The sequence below is a fragment of the Aquila chrysaetos genome, chromosome 1 (assembly GCF_900496995.4).
Source record: "Aquila chrysaetos chrysaetos chromosome 1, bAquChr1.4, whole genome shotgun sequence".
Lineage (NCBI taxonomy): Eukaryota > Metazoa > Chordata > Aves > Accipitriformes > Accipitridae > Aquila > Aquila chrysaetos.
Window position 1 is genome coordinate 8,919,274 of NC_044004.1, and position 25,543 is coordinate 8,944,816.

The 25,543-nt window shown below is 37.0% G+C and overlaps 1 protein-coding gene across 1 annotated transcript in view; it reads right to left on the bottom strand.

The window, feature by feature from the left end:
* Positions 1-6,104: 6,104 nt before the first annotated feature.
* LETM1 (leucine zipper and EF-hand containing transmembrane protein 1) overlaps positions 6,105-25,543 on the bottom strand; it is a 28,488-nt gene continuing 9,049 nt past the window's right edge. The window contains exons 4-14 of the mRNA XM_030023286.2: positions 21,764-21,907; positions 20,623-20,760; positions 17,411-17,614; positions 16,795-16,914; positions 16,050-16,181; positions 15,255-15,434; positions 14,462-14,617; positions 11,465-11,599; positions 10,699-10,889; positions 8,541-8,679; positions 6,105-7,128 (exon numbers count right to left, since the gene is read on the bottom strand). Of these exons, the coding sequence (XP_029879146.1) occupies positions 6,979-7,128; positions 8,541-8,679; positions 10,699-10,889; positions 11,465-11,599; positions 14,462-14,617; positions 15,255-15,434; positions 16,050-16,181; positions 16,795-16,914; positions 17,411-17,614; positions 20,623-20,760; positions 21,764-21,907 (1,689 nt within the window). The 3' untranslated portion in view covers positions 6,105-6,978. The remainder of the gene's footprint in view (positions 7,129-8,540; positions 8,680-10,698; positions 10,890-11,464; positions 11,600-14,461; positions 14,618-15,254; positions 15,435-16,049; positions 16,182-16,794; positions 16,915-17,410; positions 17,615-20,622; positions 20,761-21,763; positions 21,908-25,543) is intronic.

Genomic DNA, 25,543 nt, shown 5'->3' on the forward strand with positions numbered 1-25,543 from the left:
GGGGAAAAATAATCTTACAAGTCTGGAGTAGGCTGCAAAGATCCCTGGGTTTTCTGCATAACAGGTTGTTAATTCCTATCTTAATTTAGTTAGATTCTTAAGACTTCTTTTTTTAAATTTTTTTGTTGTTGTTGCTCATCTCCCACTTGCCCTTCAGCTCCTTGCAGAAGCTCTCCTTCAGATGGGAGTCTAAAGATCTCACTTAACCCAGGATGTGAAAACATGGTTAGAAAATACTAGGAAAGAACTTGGATGGGTCTGGGGCTGGAGCTAGGACAAAAGGAGGGGGAGGGAGAAGCCACAGCCGCTCCCCACACGCACGGGAGACCTGACATCTTGAACTGCTGGCTGCAGCATTCACTGAGACATAAATCAGGCCATTCATGAAGGGGTCTGCTCTGCCAATATACATAAAGAGAAATACTAGACGGAAAGAGGCAAATCTGAATTAGATCCATCTCTTGCATAGCAGAAATCCTTTACGCCAGTTAGATGAGAGAAACTGATGTTTGAAAACCACAGAAGGTTTGGCAAGGGTAAAATTCTACATGCTAATGAGCCCCCAAAGAATTTTGACCTGTGAAGGATATTTAACTACTGAGAAAGTTTTATATCCAATAATACACAAAAATGGAAGTGAGCACAGAGTACAGGGAATTAGAAACACACTACAAACATCCTCCTGCTCTCATCAGTTGAGGAATAATTCAAGAAACTACCAGAAATGCTTTTCAATATATAAGCAGCGAGAAAAATAAGATTCCTTAGCCAGAGAAACTGTTTGGTATGGTCCATCACTGTCTGCATTCAGTATTTAAAAGCCTTATCGCTACAGAATACTGTAATAGGTCCTTGCATGGGGACACTCTGCTCTGGAGAATTTGTTGTCTGCCCAGTCACTGTCAAGGAGGTTTTATGTTACAGTGGCACAAGAGCCAAGCAATGCATTATTGAAAGAATAGGCATTAACGGAACACAGATTTCCAGAGCCTCAGGTCGATGAAACAACCACAAGACTATCCACCTGTCCCCCTACCGCTATGCATACATATTCACCCTTTAAATGACATTTCACCAAAATAGTTTGCAACAAAAATCCCTCTATATTAATATTTTTAAAACTGTGATTTCATGAAGTCAGAGGTTTTTCCAACCAGCTTTCTACACACCTACATTACCAGCCTAATGTAAAAGAAGATTCCATCCAGTGAACTTACAGCAATATCTCCATTATCTATTATTTCTAATTAGTGAAGTCAGTTACCATTCCCTCTGTGTCTATTTGTGGGCAATGCATAAATTCGCATCTGTAATAACAGATTATCCTCATCTGTCACAAGGGAAATGAAAGAAAAAAACTCTTTTATTTCTGAGAGTGATCAAACGCTGGCACAGGTCCTGGAGCGATCCATCCAGAGAGGACGCAGAGAGGTGTCGGAGTCTCCATCCTTGGAGATACTCAAACCCTGATGGGACACGGCCCTGGGAAACCAGCTCTGAGCAGGGGGCTGGACTACATGACCTCCAGATATCCCTTCCAGCCTCAGCTTTTCTGAGACTTGAATTTGGCTGGTGCCTACCACCTACGCACCAGCCAGACTGGCCAGGCACTCTGCTTGGTCATGGGTACCACTGTTTTGTTTCCCCCTTATATCAAGGCAAGAGTCCAAAAACTCCCCATTTTTTCTTCAGATTGTAACAATAACTGGACATAATTGTTATGAATGTGTAATAAAGATTTAGAAAAGAGTATAATTTCTTTGATATAACCAATATATCTCAGCAAAAACAACACTGGATGCAGAAATCAGTCTCTTTCTTGGGCATTCAGGACATGGGTAACTACGATCGACTGCACTTGCCAATGTCCACATTTAATTTACAAACTCAAAGCCACAATTTCTCTGCTAGTCTGTTTTACCACACTGCTGCACAACAGTCCTATTCACCCTAAATAAGTCTGTCATTAAAGGAAATTTTTAATGCAAAAGCTTAAAAGGAACAAGTTCAGCCACTTTTTAAGCCATTTATTTGATACTTGGCTTTAAGGAAAAGAAGGAAAAACTGCAACCCAATCTAGCTTATCTGTTATTTTAAAAGTATCTCAAGGCAGGAGGTTCTTTTCAGCCATCTGTTGAAATACTTTGACACTAGAAAGTAGATCCAATATTTGCACACTCCCAAATCCTGTTTGAAAGCAGCCAGGAGACCGCTTTTGTCAACACAGGCCCATGCAACAGGACCTCTGCATCTTTTGGGTCTGGATCTTCTTTGCTATGCATTTCTGTAAGTGCTGACCACAGCTGGGCCAAGATGAGCGCTGAAGCTCCCGAAACAGCAGCAATGCAAGTTGTGTTTGAGATAGCTCGGTTATTTCCAAGGGACCAGATGTGGACTGGAACACCTTGCTGGCTCAGGCTCTCTCTGCCTTCCCACCCAGGCTGCCAAGGCTTCAAGAGGAGAGGTAGCAATAAATCATTAACAGCTTTTAATTAAAAAAGCATATTGTTGGATATGCCCAAGACTTAAAAGTCTGCTGTATGCCGGGATGAACTTTGTGAGGAATATTAGCATTACAGTGGAATACATATTATTTTGCAAAATCAGGGGCAAGGGGCACGGCATGGCATAAAATAATCAATCTTTAGAACCATTTCAGATGTGTTTTCTCCCCTAACTTGGACAAAGACCAAACACGGATCTTTCCTAAGGAGACTTATTTCTACGTGGAATAGATCTTAACCTTTCCATTAGTTCCTTATAGTAAAGAGTACACTGCTCCCCACTTTCATACCTAAAATACAATAGTTAGAAAGAATGGTTTTGCACAATTCACTACACCAGGCAAGCAGTCTCACATTCATCAGGAGAATTTCTGCAAGAATTAACACACACACACACCCCCAATCCCACGCAACCCGCCCCACCTCACCACCCACCCAGTTTAAAGATTTGTCCTTCACTGGCCCTCTTTTACCCCAAACATTTCAGTTATAATACTCAGCTCGTCAGTGTCCAGCTCTGACTGGCATCTCATCTGAACAGCACTAAATAATCCAAAGCAACAAAAACGTAACAGAGAGATTAGGTTTCAAAATGATACATTTATTATAACTAAACAAAGGACACAAGCTCCAATTAACTTAAAAATTTTATACTGCATTATGGCAAACACAGGACCAGTATGCTCAGAGCACAGACGAATGATTTTTAACCTAAATTTGTAACATGGGCTGAAATTCTTCAACTGAAAAGCAAAACTTGGAATATATACAAAGAACAGAATATGGGATTATTCTTTTAATTATACCCAATAATTCGATATAAACAATTTAAAAGTATTTAAATACATAAAAGAACAGAATATGGGATTATTCTTTTAATTAAATATACCCAATAATTCGATATAAACAATTTAAAAGTATTTAAATACATGCTGAAGTAGCTAAAGTTTAAATGATTAGCAAGGTATGTAGATATAAAGTTACAAGAAGTATTTTGGAGTTGTATAAAAGATGTAACTTTTTCCCCCAGACAAAGCCTACCTAAGTGTAAGGTACTATCCTGTCAAGAGAGTATTCTCTACCTGCATGCAGTCCTGCTGACAAAGGAGGTATTGGCATTCTGGTACTTAACTTGCAGGCAGATTTACTCTCGCAGCATGCAGTGAATGATGAAAATCTCAGTAAAAAACATCTTTTGAGCCAACACGAAATGGAAACAAGTTTTTCAATAAAATACGTCCTATAACCTGCTTGTTTTGAAGGGGAAAAAAGAAATTACATCCTACTTTACTTCTCTTCCCTGTTGCTAAATGGATTTTTTTAAAAGCTTTTAAAATGTTTTACATTTTTCCCCCTGAATAGTTTATAATCAAAATCTGATCTTACTTGAATCTGAAACAACAGCCTTACCGGATCAACTAACTCTGAGCTTAGAGGCTTTGCCTGTGTAAGTCACAAGGTCACCGAAATCTCGCACATCCTTTAATTATTTAAACAAATATTTACATCTCCTGATTAAATATTCATTCAGGAATAAGTTCTGACCAGTTACTGTACACTCTGAAGTCATCCTTTCTCTGAAAGTACTGCAGCTTCTGTTCTTTTGGTCAACACGGAAGACAACACAGCATGTTGCCTGAAGCTAGTCCTCAAGCCACCAATTTGCTGGAGTTGACTGTATCGACTGGAGAGAGCTGCTCGGGAAGGTTCAAAACTGGGTAAGTGGGAATCACCGAGGGCTTCCTAAGCTTTTTAAGCTTGCAGAACATGTGGTGTTCAAGTCCAGCTGTCATGGGTTTTCCTACTTTCAACATCAGAAGGAAAATATTCCCCGCGAAAATGCTTCGCTATGGCTGATGCGTACATCCTTTAAACGCTTTAGGTAACGGGAAAACTGACATTTGTGATTGACATTTAACCTGCTAAAATTTCACAATATGCCAAATTTCAAACAAGGCCAAAAGCTAAAAATGTTCAATAAATGTATCACAATTATTTTAATCAGGACATTCTTCGTTAAAAAAAAAAAAAAATCAGCTAGTTTTGACTCCCCTCTTTTTTAATCCACAGAAAATTTAAGTGAACAGTAAACACAGAAAAAGAACAGCAGCAAAGTGTCTTAAACTCCCCAATACTACAATCAGATAATTTACTGTAAGGACAGTTAAAGCTCTGTAAAACTTTAATCAATAAATCTTTGAAAACAGCTTTTTCTGCTACTTCCCTGTTTTAAACTTGCATGCATTAAAGTGCATACAATTCTTAGGTTTTTGATATTCCATGAAAGGTAGCAGACAATTTTAGAGTATCTTTATCATGTTTCAGGAATGTCAAGTAAGATTGTTATGCATAATTTTCAAGTTGAAGATATGCAACTGCAAAATTTAGCATACTCCAAAGCCCATCAATTCTAATTGTAAATTATTCAATGTAAAATTAGTTTTTAAATTGTGTTTTTGTGAAATTAGTTTTACTCTTGCATTTTCATCCAAGAAATTTTGGCCTAAAAAAGCATCTAGTAAAATCCTATCTTCAAAATCTACAAACTGACCTTCATGCTGAAATCTCCAAGTTAATCTCAATTTACAAGAAAGAGAACAGTCCCCTTGTTTAAGGGTACATTAACTACAAAGATTGTACTGATTTGAAATTTCAGTTTTATCACAGCTATTTTACACTTCAGATACAGTTACATTAATTCTCAGGAGGATCTTACTGTAAGCAGCTTTCTTTGCAAACTGTACAGAATATGAACTCAATACTTGAACTAAACACTGATCCTTTTTCTATAATTAATTGTACTGTACATCTTACTGTACATCTTGCTTTGGAAACAACTAAATACAATGGTCCATCATGCAAGCCATGAGACTGTCAAAACTTTTTTTGTTCCACTAACTTCAAATAAGCCTTCACAAATAATTTAGCCAATCTAGATAAATACTGAACATGGAATTATGCCGAAATAAGCTTGGGAGTCAACATTTTCTACAAAAATATGCAACTATGACTAAAAACATTAAGCGCTAACTGCCCACCTTGATATCACTGTGTACAGCACCATTGTCAGATGTGCTCTCTATAGTGTACACAAAATCAAGAATGCTCATATATTTTATAGTACTGGGTGCAAAATAAAAATAAAATAAAAAAAAACAAACCACGACCCTGCTGGTTCAAGTCACACTATGTGTATTTCTTCACAGATTTTAAGAAAGAGTGGAAAATTTAGGCTACCAGGAATTATGGAACATCCCAGAGTTGGTATTTTAGTTTTTAAGCTTAAAAATTTACTAAGGACAGACACTAATGAGTAAACCTTGACCTACTGTCAGTATTTAATCTCACAGTTAAAGACAGTAACTATAAGCAATTAATTAGAAAGCTAATGATGTAATCAAAGCACTGGCAATACCAGAGATGACTTGTTGACTGCACAGTAAGCAAGGCCATGAGATTAAAGTATTTATGTACTTCGACTATATCTGGTTAGTGATTTTATACCTGAGATGAAAACTGAGAGGTAAGAGAACTAGTTATGGTGTAAATAATTGTCAGATGAAAAACAACAAACATGTGGAGATAACTGCATTTTAAAAAAAAAAATCTACGCAAAAAGATCACAACTGACATTTTCCCCTTATGATTATTTTCATTTTGCTATTTAGACAAACACTTTAACTCACTTTACTGTGTGACAGATTGTGTTCTGAAACTATTTTAAAGGCTCCTGTGATTCCAATGCTTTAGCAATTCATGGAATTTTGAGTAGAAGTGATGTCCTCTACTCCCAGTCTTAAGAAATTTAAGGCACCCATAAGAAGAAAACTTCATGGGAAGTTTCCGTTCTAGGGAAAAATAAATCTGACTTTCCCTTCAACAGAAAAAAATAATAATCATGAATTCATAAAAGTGATTAGAATGTCACATTCTCTGTCAGTGAGGCAACAGCTTAGTGATATTTAGCTTAAATAAAACTCAATCTAAGTAGCTACTACTGAAGCCAGAGAATCTTTACTAACACGTTAAAAACATGTAATATTGTGACAGAGGGAAAGTTTGTATTAAATTCTGAAAAAGCTAAAAGGTAGAAGCAGAGCAAGGTTGGGCCCCATTTAATGATGAAAGAAAATAAATGAGAAACATTTTGCCATGATACACTTAATTTATACAGCAAACCTGCATGTTTAATGGATCACTGTACCACAACAATGAGTGCAAATACATGATTTTGTGGGCAGGAGCACTGCTAAAAAAGCGTATTTTGTTTTCATCTGTATGGAATGACAGTAAATCACTTCTTTCATGAACGGAAATTTCATTCCATATGTCAGAAAACATATCTATAATTTATTACTAGAATCAGCTCAAAACACTTCCCATAATCACAAAGCTCAAATAATACGTAGTCATTAGACACAGAAAGATATACAAGGTTTTGGTTACAGTTGGGATTAGCTTCAGATTCTGAAGCTTAATTCTTTGCTTCTGCAGCTTCTTTATCATGCTTTTCCTTTGCTTTCTCTTTTTCTTCCAGTTTTTCTTCTTTTTGAAGCAGTGCCATAATCTCAGCAACCTGACTGGTGCCAATATCGATATCTTCTTTGTCAATCAATTCTACTACCTACAAGAACATAAAATGAAATTGAGAGAGCAGTTAGTTTTTATAAGATTGGGGCATTTTCCTATCATAAATTTTGTCAAGACAAAAAAAATTATTGGTTCTCTCATATTCAAGAAAACCAGCATTTTTTCTTACACAAAACACAAACTTAAACTACAACCAGTGTCTCAAACATATCCAGCGTATTAAAAAAAAAAAGCTAGAACTTAAATCAAATGTTCTAGAACTTTTGACCTCAGCACACAAAACCTCACATTCTAAAGCATTAGTAAAACAGACCCATTTATTGTATCTGTTCCAATGGAAAGCTCAGATTCAGTACCTGCTGAAATGATATTTAAGACAACACTTATTTTATAGGCTTAATTTTAGCAAAAAGACCTACTGTACTAAATAGGCACAAATTTACAAAAACTTAAAAGTTGAGAGGGTAGGGCTTTCAGAAAGCAAGAGGAAAAAATAATTTAGCAAGTGATTCCAAATTCCTTTATATAGCTTTTTGTACAAATATATTCTTGGCATAACTCCTCAAGTCCCTAGAATTATTCTGCATTATACGCAGAATTCAGAAGTATATTTTACCTGTGTTGCTAAATGTACAATGGTCTTTTAGAGCAACAGGGAAGATAATCACCACTGGGACAACTTCAGTAGAGAGGAAAAATGAATTTCAAAAGGCTGATGCTGTATTTTCTAGCTGGCCACAGTTTAAGTGCTATTTCTGTATTGAGTAGGAAAATTACTTGCAAGGAAGTTAGTTTCAGGACATCTCTAATTTTAGCAAGTAAAAAAGAAACAAGAAAATGAAGGAGAAATGCAGGGAAAACCTGAGAATGTTCCACAAAATGAGAAAACAGGACAAATCAGGCAAAGAACACAGGTCATTTACAAGGGACCTAAAGGACAACTGATGGCCTGATGTCTTTCAAGCAAAGGAAATACAGGTCTCAATGAAATATCTAAGGTATACAAGTAGGCAAGAGAAGCTATTATCTTGTGTTGACATAAAGTGTATCTATATGCCACGTCAAGACGTTGGCTAATAGTGGTATTCCAAAAGTAGTTCTTCCAAAGCTCCTTCTCATCCTCCCTCCCAATCATAAGTAGCACAACAGAATTACCATATTTTACAGAACTTGACATAGGCACACAGGAAAACCTACAGCTTTAAAGGTAACGTGGGTAACAGACACAGGATAAAGATTTCCCCTCCCCTCATGCCCAAAAATAGCCATATAAATTCTGAAGATGCTAACATGTATTATAAGACCTATTCAGAATATGTTACCAAAAACCTCACTGGCATCAAGTAAAGACTCTTGCAAAAGAGAGAAATATGAATTTAAGTCAAAACAGGTACAATGTTTGAAGGATGGCTAGCCTTATTTTCTTTAAGTAGTCCAGAGACTTACCTTAACAACATTATCTATATCAATTTTGCCATCCTTGTTTTCATCTAGTGCCTCTGCAATCCTAGTTAGCTTCTCCTCTGGAATCTTCTGGATTTGTTTCATCGCATTAATTAGCTCAGCAATACTGATGAGATTCTCCCTGGAGAGGAAGCACAATCTGTACATGGCAAGCAGCTACCCCAAAGAAGTAAAGTTGACAAAAGGCAGTATTGAAAGTCACCATATTGCACGTCATTTGTAAAAACATTATTTATTTATATACTTATAATCCTGAACAGAATGCAAAAAAGCAAAAACGAGTTACTGATCAGCAAGCAGATTTCCAATGAATCTTTATCTTACCATCAAATCTCACACTTCTGGTTTCCACGTGCTTTATTGCACAAATATAGGTATCCAGTAGCGTTTGAAATGAAGTTCAGCACAGTTTCTGTGCTTCCCAGACTGTGTACTTAATGCCCTTTGCCTCCCCTTGCCCCATTTACCAAAGATGCAGTGCCATGCACCTGCCATCCTTCTAGATTTAGAGAGGCTGGCCTACACAAAATTAATGAAAGTCACAGGAAAACAAAAGCTGAGAACTAATCGCTTTAGCAATTTAGCTGTTTTGTTCAAATAGGCTTCATTTACTCATATCAAGGAACAGACTTTGTAGAAGAAAGGACTAAACTTGACATCATGACTAGCAGGTTTCACATATTTCCACTGTCTGCCTACTGATCTCATGAAGCTGAAGTTGTCTGTCTTCTGCAACCTAAAGCCTCCGCTTGCCTATGTAGTTTTGTTGGTTTGAAGAACCACCTTCCAGCACAGGTCAAGTTGAAATGCAGGAGCCAGTGAACTCAATAAATATTAACCACAAGGGCTTTATCAGTATAGTCCCAGCTCCATACCTGGCCTAACCTCTGGGCACAGACTGACTTTTGTTCAAGAAGCATTTCTTAAGCTGTCACTAAATGTCCCAGACTTCTGTCGTTTCTATGACTCTTGATGGCCTGGTAATGACTGCACCAACTTGAAGGTTAAAAAGCAAGCCTTCAACAATTAAGCAATATTTAAACTAATAATTTTCAGTCATCCACAATCACTTACAAAATTATCCACAAAATCATCCACTACATAAGTATAATTATGTTCAGTACAAACAGATTCTATATTGTATTTTTAATTTACAAATTCAGATTGTTTTGATCAATGACTTCTCTATAGCACTATTCATATGGCCACCTAAATCTTGTTACACAAAATTTGAAACAAATAACCTTTTGCCCTGGGGACTGGAAAAAACAAAGTTCCGAAGGAACAAAAGCAGAATCCTGCTTAGGTTATGCTCTATGGGAGCTGGGAAGCTCTCTTCATGAATCACACAAAATGGTGCAAGCATAAGCTAGATTAATACAGCATTCATGATCACAAGCTGTGAGAATTACAGTCACAGTTTTTAGGTATTTCAGTGCCTCTAATATGCAACCTATGACCATTGGGCATATGACTGCCTGAAAGGCTCTCCAGTAACATTAAGACCTGGAAAAGTGTCGATAGATGAATTTTGCAATGAAACTATGAAGAAAGATTTTTCTTTGAAAACCTGCAAATGTGTTAAAGTTGAAATGAAGCAAATTTTCAGAAAGGACCATGCAAAATTATCTCCTTACTTCTATTAGACCTGTTTCCCCATTTCCCTCCAGAGACAGAATAGATTTTTTTGCAATTTTTCTCCTCATTGACATCTTCACTGCTAAAGAACAACAAACATGAGTACGCTTACCATACTGCTGTGCACCTTTTCAATCAATGACACAGGGCAAACCTACTGCATGAGGAGCATGACTAAAGGCATGATTTCACCTGCATCACCATTAGTGCTAGAAGCGTGAACAAGATGGTAAGATACTAATTGATGCTTTGACTTTCAGAACCCACACAGGACTAGCATCTGGGGAATTATGCCTGCTTTTTTCCTTCCTCATTTCAACCATATGTAACATACCTCAAAGACAGAAAATCTACAGCACAATTTTATTAATTTTATTTTTAAAATAAATTATCTTAACATTCCAAACAATTATTTGCTAATTCTTATCTAACACACCTCAGACAAAAGCAAGACTGAAGATGAACAGTCATGAGACACATTGAGTGCTCTCAAGTCACTCACCCAGCAGGAGGACTATCACCACCATCCAGCTTTACATCCACCGTCTTTTGACTTGTCTCTAATTCATTAATAATTTTGTCTATCTGACCAATCATTCGGTTCACCCTCTTGGTCAATCGCTTGCTTGCCTTTGACTCTTCCACTGCTTCTTCCTGGCCAGTTTTAGAGAGCTCTTTTATCTCTTGCAAATCCTAAAAGAAACGGTCAAGAGAGAGAAAAGCTTTTGTCGGTGTGAATTCTCAACAACAGACACTACTAACTTCGACTAGCGTTCCGAGACAGGAGCTATTCATAAATAAAATGCAAATATATAGACATATAAAGCCAAACTGGGATTAGAACAATAAATTATAACACTGCTGCCTTTTTAATGCACCCCTTAAATGTTATTTTCCACATCTTTCATAAGATTGGATAAGATTCAGATTCATTCTACTTAACTTGAAGTATCTGTAATACTGACATCTATGCTTGATAAGAAAGAACTGCAGCACACAGCAGTTAGCACCTGTTAGTCTAGTCTCCCTGGAATAAGAGCAGGAACAGGATTCTCAACTGGTGGGAACTACTCCAATGATTTTAACTAGGCTTTAAACACATTATACAAATGAGGCTCTGCATTGTCCCATACAAAGTTCATTCACTCAGCTACCAACTACAAGCTCACAGACATCCAAGCAAGATAATCTTTAAATCTGTGGATCATTTATGCTAGAACTAAACATGAACAGAAATAAAAACAGAACTTCCATGCCCCATTCTTCACCTCACTATACTCCTGGATATCACCCTTCAATTCCTCAAGCTCCTCCTTCTCCTTTGTTAGTGATTTTTTCTGTTCCTGCAGCTTGGTGCAAGCATCACTCAGCATGTCAATCTCCTCCTTAGTGATTTCCTCACCCTGTAACAAAATATATACAAATTAGTGAAAGACACATTCATGATTTTCCTCAAAGATTTCAAGTCTTTTCCCAGAAAAGACAGACTCAAAATTCTTTTTCCATGTTCGGAGTCAGTATTGTTCATAGCCATTTTGAGGCTAATGCAGGGATCTGCATTTTGATGCTAATGCAAAGATCATAAATGCTAAGGCAATTAGTTTGCTATGGTACGTATTTTTTAAGTGTATCAGTAGTAAGTTCAGCTAATGTGATTCATTAAGTGAGTTTTGGCTATTTGAAATTCTGTACCTGATTGTCTCATTTAAGAATGTTTTACTTCTTTGCTGGGTGAAAAATCCAAACAATTGAGAAATGATTCATTATGTACAGGAAAGACAGATTACACAAAAAAATTTGCAGAGCTAAGTTCAGGAAGTTGAGCTGGAGCAAAGTTATCTTCAACAGCCTTTGTAAGAACGAGGATGAACATCCATAGTTTGTGAAGTATACCTGTCTCTTGAAAAGCTGAGAATAAAAATGTAACTGCCAACTGAATACTTAAAGAATAAGACTTCGAGACAATTCATTAAAAATGCTAAAATCCCGTAATACTAGCTACAGTTAGCACATTAATCTTACCCAGACACCAGCTTTTATTTTGAACAGCTAAACTCTGAACAGCCACATAAGTAGAGTACAGAAAGACACATGCAAACAAGGATGCCAGAAACACAGAGTGGAAGGATGATATGCTTCCAAGAAACAACTACAGAACACTTTACAAACTAGGCATCCAGCCCCTTTGTCAACTCAGAAAGAGTTTCAGTGTACTGTTAATATCTAGGCATCAATCTCACTTCTGATTTTAATACAACATCTATAGTTCACTTTACCCCCCCCGCCAAAAACCCAACCCAAAAACCCCAAACAACTCAGTTTGAAAACAAATTCCTCTGCCTCAAATAAAATCGGTCATCTTCAAGAAGCTGGGAGTCTTACCTTTTTCCTCTAAGAGGCAAGAATGTATTCCACAGCATTTAAAATCTCTGAAAGCATCTTTAGGGCACAGGCCGCACTGTCACCTTGGTTAAGAAATGCCACGCTAACTTTACTTCTTGTTTGCTCTTATCAGTTAGGGCTGTTGAAGAAGTCCTGTTTGTGGCCTGGTGTCATACATTCTCACAGCGTTGGTGGCGTGGCAGGCAGCAATGCGAATGCTATGCCAGATGTGGCAGCGTAAGCTAGCTGCGACATCACACATCCTTGCTGTTTCCAAATGAGATGATGATCCCAGCCTTGCCTGCCTCCCTCCCACAGCATTCCTCATGGCTGCACTATCATGCACGCAGCTACACAGTCAGCTGAGTCAGTTAACTCATCACACAACAATGCACAATTTCAATGTGGATTAGTTCCATTTTGTTATTACCACTGAAACTTCTTGGCAGCATTCTAAAGTAAACAATGTTATAATAATAGCAGGTAGAGAATGATGCTGTCCAGGAAAATTGGAAATATTTTTCTACTTAAAAACATCCATTTTAAATTAATGTTGTTATTCTGCAAAGTAACACTGGGACTGACAAAAATCCTGTTATCAAACCTCATGGACAAAAATAAAGTGCTCAGCTACAAATAAAACTCAAGGTACAACTGAAACATGAAAAGGAAGCATACAAGAGGTGGAAGCAGGGACAGGTGACCCAGGAGGAATAAAGAGACACTGTCCCGGCATGCATGGATGGGTTCAGGAAAGCCAAAGCCCACCTTGAATTGAATCTGGTGAAGGACATGAAGGGCAACAAGAAGGGCTTCTACAAGTACATCGGGAGCAAAAGGAAAACAATAGAAAACGTGGCCCTGCCGCTGAATGGGACAAGGAACCTGGTGCAAAAGGACATGGAAAAGGCAGAGGTAGTCACTGCCTTCCTCAGTCTTTACTGATAAGACTGGCCTTCAGGAATCCCAGGTCTTCGAGACTAATGGGGAAGTCTGGAGCAAGGAATATCTACCATCAGTGGAGGAGGATCACATCAGAGAACATTTAAACAAACTAAACACACACAAGTCCATGAGACTTAATGGGATACAACCACAAGAGCTGAGGGAGTTGTTTGATGTCACTGAGAGGCCACTCTCCATTATCTTTGAAAGGACACGGTCATCAGAAAAGATTTCTGAGGACTGGAAGAAAGCAGATATGACTCCTATCTTCAGTAAGGGCAAGGAGGAGAATCTGGGGAGCTACAGGCCAGCCAGGTAGCAAATGATTAAAACCAGCATGCTTTGACTCTAACAAAGCATGCTAATCCTAGAAATTAATCCGTTACTTTAACAGAGGTATAAACTATGTTCAACATCATACTACAGAAATAGTGAAAGAATACCCTAAAAAGTTTTTATAGCGTACATACACTGCTCATATCATTTTAGAAGAGGAAGTTGATACAAATCTAGTATAGTCCAAACTTAGTTTCTTACTTAATCCTTTGGCCTTAGCTACACCCTTCAGAAGAAGGGAACACTCATCTTTACCTACACTTGCCCTCTCCCTCCCTCCTCCTGTGTTAACTATACATAGATTAGACATGCACAGATCCAGTATGTCTACAGCCAGTGCAAATGTCCCCTCAAAATAGGTATATTAGTTTCAGTAACACAGATAGATAAAGGAGGTACTCACTCAGAGATGTTTTATGCTGACTTCAATTTCTGCATCGGTGGTTAAGAATTTGCAATCTACTAATTAGCTGGTTTTAACTGACAGAATGCGGTGAGAGGGTGAAAAATGAAGGACAGCCAGGAAACTTACCATGGCTCTTACCCGAATGTTTTGAATCTTTACATTAAAAAGTATAAAAACATACAGTTATCCAGATTACCTTAATGCCTTCCAATACTGGTGCTGTATCTTTCAGTGTCTCTGAGTGCATCGCCATATCTGCCCTTGCCAGTTCTTGTTCAGTATCCATAGCCATCTCACTTTTTTTAACTTGCAGAGCAGCTGCTTCAAGATCTACTGCTGATTCCACCTCTTTCTAAATTTGAAAAACCCATGAGGTTTTAATTAAAACAAAGATAACATTATCTGTATTAGCATCAGTAAAGAATGACTTCTCAAAATAGAAACAGTTGCTGAAGTAGACACAGACATTTTAATGAGAAGACAACTTTAAAAAAACTGCAACATATTGAATGGTTTCACATTAAAATACCCACTTGCACTTAATGAACTATGCCTGTGAGCTCCTGTGGCTTAGTTCACCAGTAAAGTAGGCCAGCAGCTTTTATAGTCAAGTATTATACAATGACATTATCAGGTTAATGACAAATAGAAAGAGTCAAAGATAAGAACGTTTAAAGTATAGGGTGGGGGAAGTAAAAAAAAAAACCCAAACAGAACCATCACCTTTGCTACAGAAATAAAAGGCTTCTCTTATTACTCTAATTAAGAGGAAAGAGAAATCAAAGTTACGTAAGACTGAGACAATCTTTTATGTTTCACAGCCAACCCTTCTATGTTGCAGTCTGTTTTAATACTCTCCCTCACCTTGCATATGTGAGCGTAAAGTCCAGTTTCTTGCAGACAACACCCAGAGCAGGGGCAGTAACTCATAACATGCTAGTTTCTACATCACTGACATTTATTTCGGAATAGTTGAGAGCAGAACTTACCATGGCTGCAACTTGAAGGGTTTCTTTGGCTTTCTCTGCAGCTTCAGACAATCTTTCCATCTCTTTTTCTTCATTTTCTTTTCTGATGGCTTCCTCTTCCTGAAGTGTTGCTTCCAGCCGTGCTTTGTTATCTACTTTTTCACCTTCAACTTCTGCCACTTTGACTTGAGCCTCTTTGGCCTATAAATAATGCAGGAAGTCTATTGAAGTCTATATATGTGTCTATATATATATATGTATGTCTACATAATGTAAGAAATTTATATGTCCTTATTAAGACAGGTAGTACAGGTATGCTAATGAATGTAGTTAAAACCCCCCAAAGTTACCCTATTTTTGCACTTCTCAGAAAAAGATGATTCTCTCTCTTTGAGAACAAGAACTTTCCACCCTGAAATTGTACATGTTCTTTGTTCTCTTTACCTCAAGACTACCAATAATCTAGTCAGATAATTCCTCTCTCTACACATCATCATCAACATTTTCATGTATTAATGTCTAAGTTGCCTAGAGCGTAGATTTATTTTTTTTTAATATCAGTAAAAAGTGTATTCTAAATCATCTTATGCTATTACTGTCTACTGTCATGGATTGAAATATTGCCTTTTATTTGCTTTATTCTCAGACCCCTCCACATATAAGCCAACTTCTTCTGTGTTCAGAGGTCACTCAAACCTATTCGTGGTTTAGCTTTTCAAGGAAAGGAAAGGAACCAAGAAGAACATCTACTTCCCTGAACGGATTTTCAGTGATGATACTGAAAGCTGGTTGCAGACTATGTATATCAATACTTACAACACTCTCTGGTAGTGTCTGAAGTGTTGTTTTGAGCTGATCAGCTGGAGAAAGGGTATCTGGAAGATACATGGCTCTGGATAAGATAAGCAACGAAGTAGGGATTTCCTGGTTCAGGTGCAGATCTAACCACTATAAATGCAATACATATAACAAATTAACTTCTGGATTTTTTTCTTTTTTACAGATCAAGTCAAGCATACACAAAACAGTAAATAGTAATTTTTTTTACCTCTACTTATCAGTCAATATCCTAGCACAGGAACTACAGGCTATAAGCAGCTAAGAATTACAGCAATTGCATTGAAATATATGAAGAAGTATTTTGTTTGAAGAAGTATTACAAGTAGTATTGTATGAATATTTGAAAAAGCGTTTAGTTTCACATGCCTCTACCTCTAAACCAGGCAACACCAAAAGAGAAAGAACTGATCTACTTGCAGAAAAGTTCTTTACAGAGTAATACAAATACTTAACAAGACAAAGTCCCAAAACTGCAAACATATTTTGGATATGTTTAATTATCTATTTGCATCAACAAAACATCATGGCCTAGTCAAAAGCCAGAAAGCCACTGCTACTACATACTCACACAGTACACATGACAAAAGCTTATTAAGGAGAAAGACTGTTTTAGCCAAGCCTTTTAATGAGAACAGAAGCAAAACGATTTCTCAGAATGATAACAAAAATCAGAACTAGCAACTGAAGTTAGGTCTGTGTATTCAGTCTTGCAAAAACATACCTGTTTAAGCTGTTCCTTGAGACGCTCCTCTGTCACACCAAGAGCTCTCATACCTCGGGCACGACAAGCTGCCTGCAGTTCTTTAACAGTCAGGCTATCAACTCCTTCTTCAGCAATCAGCTGCACAAAGCATAAAATAAACTTTAACATGTAACAGCTCAAAACTGAAGAACCACCATCAACGCACACACAGAAGTCTGTATTTTTACAACGGCCACTAGAGGCTGCTGTGATAACACCAAATAGCCTCCACTTTTTAAACAGTGAACATTATACTGTAGTCTTAAAAGCTCCATAGTAGTAATGTCAATATCTCTCTCTAAGTTAATATTTCTACCAGCTCCCTTAAAAATTATAGTTTCATAGAAATGCTTTTCTTTGTAACAATTACTTTCATTGCAATTAATGGTGGATTAAAAAAAGGTCAGCTTTTTCTTTACAAATAAGGACACTTCTGATTTTAAGCTCTTCAAGCCTTTTTGTTCTAAATTAGTTCAAAAATGAGACAATTAAGACAAAAAAGAAAAATGCCTAAGAAGACATACATATATCCAACACACACTCATTACTCTTACATGTCAAAATTATTAACCAGTGCCTATTTAGAATGACTCACTTTGTCATCTGCTTTAATGCTTCTCAACCTCATAGTCAGCTGGAAGCGGAGAAAGTTATTTGTCCCAATTGACTGAAGTTCCAACAATTTACAAAGTGCCACCAACTGAGGCCTGGTTAGATTGTCCAGAGTCAACTCATCTTCAAACAGTTTAGAGAACCTTAAGATCTCCTCATTACTGGGTCTTTCGCCAGTTTCCCTGATCTGTAAGAAAAAACAAACACACAGAAAGCTTTTCAAAGCAAATGTTATGGTTGGGCATTATTTTGAACAATAAAAATATTCTCTTTGTCAAGTACTTCGCATCAATTTTGGGATAGGAAATAGAACACAAGGAAGACATGAAAAAAATTTTAAAAACCCCAACTTATTTGCTATAAAAGGCAAAAGAATTGATGGTCTTGATAGTTCCAACAAGATTGCATAATTTACTTAAGATAAAACTAACAAAACCAAAAATTAGCTGCATAGGTATACTAATGAGCAGGTCTGTCTGAGTTGGCACTGCCACGAGATACCTCCAAAAAACCCAACACATACATATCTGAGCAAATAAATAGTTTCTACAGAAGTCACGCTGGCAAGTATTCCTTCTCGTACCATACTTATTAAACATAAAAGCACATTAAAAGCATCACCCTGTGAAGATAAAGGAGCAGTACATCCAACAGCAAAAATTTTGCCACATTGGTGTCCCTATGAAACATGGATTTGGACACTTACCTACCTACATTCTCTCCACAACCGCATTTGTTACAACACTGTTTTGCTTCCAGTTCCTAGCTGTTCTGCAGCACTTCAATGCAAATGCACTTGTACCTGAAGTTATTCCAAAATATAAACTGCTATTTGGGAAAGGACTCTGCACCCTTCTTGACAGAAGGTTCTATGTAACTGCTTGTACAAATGCAAAGTTAAGCTTTTAAGTTACGCGTTGCCAAATGGCACTTCACAGTAATTAGATTCAAATACTGGAAGCAGAAATAACAGTTCAAAGTAGAAAAAAAATCATTCCCTAGTCTCATCAGGTTGGAGTAAAACATTATCACCTGTATAAATGATGGTGTACTTAAAATAGAAAAATCAACAAGTGCTTATTAGTGATATTACTGAATCTAAAATCTATAGAACTTAACAATTAAGTACTCCCACTTAACACCTTCAGTCTAAATAGTCTAAACTTACTATCAGTAAGTACATAGATATCCAAAAAACACTTTTCCCAATCCCTCTACCTTTTTTTAAGCCCTGTAAAGAAAATATAAGCTAAGTGACATCAAGTACAGTCTGAAAACCTAACATTTCCTATACAGCCTGATTTATTATGCCTAGCTGTTTTACTTGCCAACTCAAATCTTTTAATGAACAGCTCCTGAGTACAGGAAAAGATAAAAATTTGGAAGACAAGATAGTCTTGAGTCCATTAACCTCCAGGATACTCGTGTAGCAGAGAAACCAACTCAGAGAAAGAAAGGTCAAAGGCCTGCCAAAAATGGAACTTCAAAAATACAGAAAGTATTTTCTTCCTTGTTTAAAGCTGAATTTTAGCAAAGCCAAGCATATGGTTCTTGAAAGTGCAAACTGAAACATTTTAGTACGTCACTAGATACAAAGCAACACAGATAAATAAATTCTGGAATTCTGCAGCAAATTCTGTCATCAATGGTTCTTGCAGCATCAACTACTTCACTGCAGAAGCAGCTATAAAAGAACAGCAGGAAGGTGGGAAACATTTAAGCTGGCTCTTGCTCTGACATTTATTATCTAGTACAGTGAAATGACATCAATAAAGTTTGTCTCCATGGCACAACTGAGAAATATATAGCTGTAAAAAGCACACCCACATATAAGAAATGCAGGGCTTGAAACTTCTTTTTAGTCAGTCATGAGAGGAACTTGGGACTTCCTCCAGCAAACGTGGAGTGATACGTCATTTATTTCCACAGAAATTAACCGCCAAATGTAAATTCTCAGTAGCAGTTCTTTCAGAAGAAAATAAAATGTTCCAAACATGAAGCATGGCAGTGGCATGCTCCCAGAGTCTGCAGCGTCAGTGCTTCAGCTACTAACTGCTGTAACTAACCATTTAAAATTTTCTGCAGATGAAAAAAGAACAGAAACAGATGATTGCATAGAAGCTTCAAAGTACGTGGACTTTGCAAGCAGATACTGACTGGCAAAACTTGCCAATATCAGTATCTGAGGTAACCTACTCAGCACAGTCAACAAAATCTTATTACCCCACCCTTTAAAACGTTATTCTCACCACTGACAAGCAGGAAAAGCTCCAGCTAGCTCACAGGACTTGTAAAGTTCAGGTCTGAAATCCCCAGGCTTATGTGCCTTTTTCTGTGCAAATACATACTCTCCCCAAAGGAGGGGACTACACTCTTTACTTTCAACAAAGCACCTGATGATGGTTGTTGGCTTGATCTCTTATTCAACAGCCTCACCATTAAGAGAAATCGTAAGTGTGAGCAAACGGAGATAAATCCTATCCTCAGAAGATTTAAGAAGGTATTTTTCATCTCTCCAGGGAACACCTTACCCTTACCTACAACTTGTCAAACCTAAAGGCCATCAGTGTAGGAGGCAGATATCTGACATTTAGTCTCTGTGTCAGCAACTGCTTGTGAATAGAAAAATTTTGCACCAAACACAGCACTCGCATTCTAGCAAACCCCAATTATACCACATTCTAGTCAGTATCCAAAAGGATTTCAGCAGTATAGCAACTGTGCATTTAAAAACTGTTTTTACAAGCAGAATGAAATTTGACAAAAAAATTTTACTTTTCCCCCACCAAGTTTTAATCAGTTAATTAGGACATAAGTCTTTTCTCCCACGTTTTGCACCCAATGTTCAAAAAAAGAGGTCAAAAACTACATGACTAATCACTGAGTGCATAATTTTATGTTAGAATTGACTTATTAACAAAATAAGAGAACAAGAAAGCAAATGAGCAGAAATATACTGCTTCTAGAATCAAACAGAGAGTGAAAGTACCAGCTAGAACACCAAAGTGAAGAACAGTAAAACTTCAGTACACTGAAGTATTACTTGCAAAAAAGAAATCTATCCTAAAAAACTTATTATATCCTGCTTCTTCAAATCCAACAGAATAAAAGTATCTGACAATTACCATAGACCAAACAAAACACAAATCTATTTTTTTGGTAGGAAGAGAAAATACTTTTTAAAAAAAATTTTACCTTTTGAAAGAACGTTGAAAAATCTTTTGTAACATTTCCTTTGGCTGCTTTATTTTTTAAGGCCATCTCCTCAATTGTGTCTTGAAGGAATTTAGCCAATTCAAGCTTTACTCTCAATTCTTTCTTCAATCTTTCCTCCTGTTAACAAAATATTTGGTTTTAAAAGTTCTTTCCAGGAATATGCACACTAAATACCACTTCTGCCCGCAGACAAGTTGTGGAGTACTTCTGAACTTCTGCTGTAATACATGTATCACAAGAGAACATTCACTCTTACCAAAGATCCCCAGATCACACTGAAAAATAGGTTGATCAGCTCAAGCTCCATGAAGTATGAGATGCAATGCCAACAGAGTGAAGTGCAGCATGAGTGGCCTCACCTGCTAAAACTAACCTGCACCCTCTGAATTAGTAATAAAAAATAGAAACTAACCAACTGGTTAGGGTAATTCCCAACTCTTGTATCCAGCACAGAAATCCTACACTATATCTCATCCAAACAAAAAAGAATTTATCACAGCATTAGAAATTAATGGTTACTTAGATCCAGGTATACAATCATGATTGATTATATGTACACTATGTACAAAAGTCACGTAAGTCTTTTGTGCTCTGAAAGTGAGAACTTGTGACGCTTTTTGGTGTGTTTTTACAAAGCTCTAAACAATTCCAAGAAAACTTAACAAAAAGAAATAAAGTTTAAACAAAACAATGCATAGGAAGCTATTTTAAATATTAAGTATACATACAAAAAAACCTTGCATCAAGAGTAAGGACTACAAATGCCAAAACAAAGTCTGCGTATTTTAATACAAACTAGAGAAATAAAGTTTCATAGCTTTCATTTCTGCTTTGTAAGAGTCATAGAAAATGGAGATGAGGATAGCAAATCAGACAAGTTTCCAGCCCTGACAGCTAAGCACCTGCACACATAAAAAGGTAAACCAGGATGGCGCTGGTTCATTATTATATGTTAACAGCAAGATCATCAAAATAACATAAAGAAGACAAAAGCATTCCCCTAATACAAAAAAAAAAAAAAAAATCTAATTTTTAGAATTTTTCTAGTTTCTTTCTTTACCAAGGAAAGTTCTAACTTTTTCAAAATGTATTGCTGGATTATATATTCAGACCTGCTTACCTTTTTAGACTTTGTCTCAAATGTAGAGGGAAGCATATTAGGGAACAACTTAAGAGCTACTGGAAGCAAAAATTCCATAAATGGGACAACAAGAAAAACTAGGAAAGGGACCAAACGGAAAAGATCGGCACATATTCGAAGAAACTGGAAGGAAAAAAAAAAATAAATATATTGATAAGCAAAATTTTAAATATTTATTTAAAAAAATACTTGATATGATCATCCACATTATCACTTATACTTACATATATATATATTTGCTACAAAGGAATTTTAAAATAACACAGAAAAAGGATGTGATAAAGTCAGTTTTTAGTATCTTTTTCTTCAAGTTGCTCTATACTAGAGTGCCAGAGTTTCACCAGTTTTCAACACTATAGAAAGTACTTCAAAAGCCTCACTGTGTCTCAATAGGATTATTGAACAAGTATCTCATTTAAACCTCTTAAAAGCACCTGAAAACAGGAGGTGGTCATTTGTTGTCGTTAAAGCTGCTTAACTTCTTTTATTCATCTTTATTTGTGCTCCACCACTTCTTACATGCATGAGCTACTATGGACTAAGTAATCAAGAATAAAACGAAAGCTCCCTCCCCCTCTGCCTTATAACAATTGTAATGTACATTTAAATCCAGGGTAATGAGCCCAGCTTGGTAGATTCTTTTTTTTTTTTTTTTTAAATCACTGCTTTTCTAGAGCAGTAATCCTCTGAAACAGGCCGATGCATTTGTTACCGAATCTTGAACTGCATAAAACAAATATTGTCCTTCTCATTTCTGTACACCCACAAATGTATATATTAGGCTGTACAGTCTATAATTGAATCTTTCAGTACTCATTGGAAGCTTAATAACTTGGTTTATATTGGCGAGTGCAGATATTGCTTGACTCTACCTCATTTTACAAAGCTGGTTATTAGGAATATTGTCAGTTCCTAAATCAGAGACTGAAGGTCAGATGTACACTATGGTACACTACTGCCACAGCAGTGTCATTCAACATCATGATTTGATAAACACAGCTATGACTGGCAAAAACTGGCAACATAAATGCTCTCACAGAAGTAAACGCACACTTCCCCCTCCATCCCCTCCCCACACCTCCCGTGAATCCAGGGGAACAGCAGCAACAACCAGTGTAAATTGCATGTCGCTAGGACTGCTTTGCTAGAATACAAAACCAGTAAAACTTCAACCATAATTTTCTTAGCATAAAACCAGCCAAAATCTTCAATACTGTTTGAGGAATGCACAAACTCCACAGATCCAATGTTCGACATTTTTCTTTGTATGTAAAAAATTCAGTTTCCCAGAAGGGATGCTTGGGTCCATTGTTTACCGGCTCAAAGATTTTTCCATTCATTCCAACAATAGAAGATAAATGACTACTAGGGAGTTCAAAAAGATGTAAGAAAGTTTGGAAGAAAATTTTAGAAGTCAGAAGAACAAGATATTTTCCCTAAAAAAAAACCCTCAAAAATTTCTATAGACTGCGGTATAGAGTTCCTATTTTTACCCAGTATCTATTTTTAGACATCGCATGTGAGTATTTCTACACGGCAAAATCCGTATCTACGGAAGCAGTTTTACAACCAGATTAAGCTAACCTAATGCTAACCTGAGACAATGTATAAGAAGTCATGAAGGTGCACTAGCAGTCACAATGTGAAGGTACACGACTGATCCAGCTAAACCTAACCCATAAATACATACACAGACAAGAGAAAAAGGATCAGTACAAATCAAAAGGGGCAGGGGGAGTTGGAAAATTTGGTTTAAGCACCAGGCGGGACTGGCCTTTTTCACAGCAGCACTACTGTCCTGGAACAGCTTACATAAATCATGAAACTGCACCCTCCACTAACTCAAGGAAAACAACTTTGCACAGGAACCTAATACAATGGTGCATGATTACACGCATGTTATTTGGCAGCACAGCATGAAAAACTTGTGACTACTCTGCATCTGCTGCCACAGTTTCATGTATTCCACTTTTCCCTCCTCTGCAGGGTTGAAGAGTTTGTAAAGCTGATACACTTGCCACAAATTCCGTAGTGTTCGCCATCTCACTTCCATGACCTGAATCATCCAGCAGTAGCAGGCAGCACTACAGCAATTAGTTTTTAACAGCAGTATCATATTTTGCATGTTTTACTTCTTCCTGCCTTTTCTTCTAAGCGTAGATATGTGATCCTGTTGAATCCAAACCCTACCAGCAACAGTACAAGCAGAATTTTGGAACCAACTTTTGGTTTACATAAGCAATAGCTTCCTTGCATTAGCCATGCTGCAATTGCTTGTTAATGTGGTTAGATTACTTGGATATCCTTCCATAATTGCCTCCAAAGAGGAAGGAAAGGGCAGGCAGAAATAACTCATTTGTCAGCCTGTGTGAAGATAAGATTTCTCTAGACTGTCAGTTCATATACAGTTTAATAAATTTAAAGCAGTATGTACTACTACTTTTTTTTTTTTTTTTTTTTTTTAAAGTTCAGGACCAACTTCTGCAAAGTTGTAGCTAATCTGGCATCAAAGCTTTAAGACTTCTTTAAATCAGTCAGTATACTACAATTTAAGGCTGAACTGACAAAAAATGAACTGTGTTGAAACAAACTTAAAATAAGGTTTAAAAAAAAAGCATATGTAAAGGGGTTTGTTCGGCTGTAGTCGGGTTTGCTTTCCACTGACCCTGGGTTCTAAGCCTACCATGACTCAGTTCAAGAGACAGGATGCCCTCTACCTCCATATAAAGAAAACACAAAACCTAGATTGAGAAAATAACATTACTGTAGTTCTTAAAACTATTTTCTCTACATCATCTACACCGGATTGCATGCATACATACACACACACATCATTAGGTAAGAGACAGGCTACATCAATGTGAACGCTAATTTATACCTGCACAATAAATTTCTAGTCTATTTAAAATACGGGAATTGATACTGAAATCACACATCTGCACAAAAAAAAGAATTCAGGGAGGCCAAATGCCAGACCACTACATAAATATTAGAAAGACAGCTCTATCATCACTAGATGACGAAACTAAAGGGCAATCAAATGAATAAATCTATCTATTGATGGAATAATGCATGTTTCCAAAGCTAACATATTACTTCTAAAGGTTCATGCTTTCTAGATAGACTACAATCCTGATCTTTCAGCAGAAATATTTCCATGATATCCATATTTTACTGTTGTTGTATAATTTCTCAGAAGTATGGCTCAGTGAACATGAAACAGGCAGGAAAACCAATGGTTCCAATCTTGCCCTCTGGAGGATTTCCGATTCTGTTTCAAACCATGAATTAATTTGTCTCACTTGGTTTTCCAAGTTTCCCAAAGCTCTCAATAAGCCAGCACAAGCCAGAACTGCTACTTCAAGAAGTCCTGCGGTACTCATTCCCCGCTATCCTCAGTTACTCTTTCTTGGCACTACATAATCCCCTCTCCTACGTCAGCACAGACTGTTGTATTTATTGCTGAGCAACGTTTCAGCTGGATCAGCTGCCAAACATACTCTTGTACCAGCAGAAGGAAGAGGGCAAAAATAAGTAGCATGAAGATGCTGAGACCAAATACCATCAATCAGTGCTCTTCTAGAAAGAGACCAAATGTAATCAGAGATAAAAACTGCTACATGGGCATTTAACAATTTTTGTTATTTGGCTAACCTTGCGAATATAGGAAAAAAAAAAAAACTTTTGCATACTGCATTAAGATGTGATGTTCTTTAATTACACATGAAAATGTCCAACGATGTACCTACTTTTATCAGG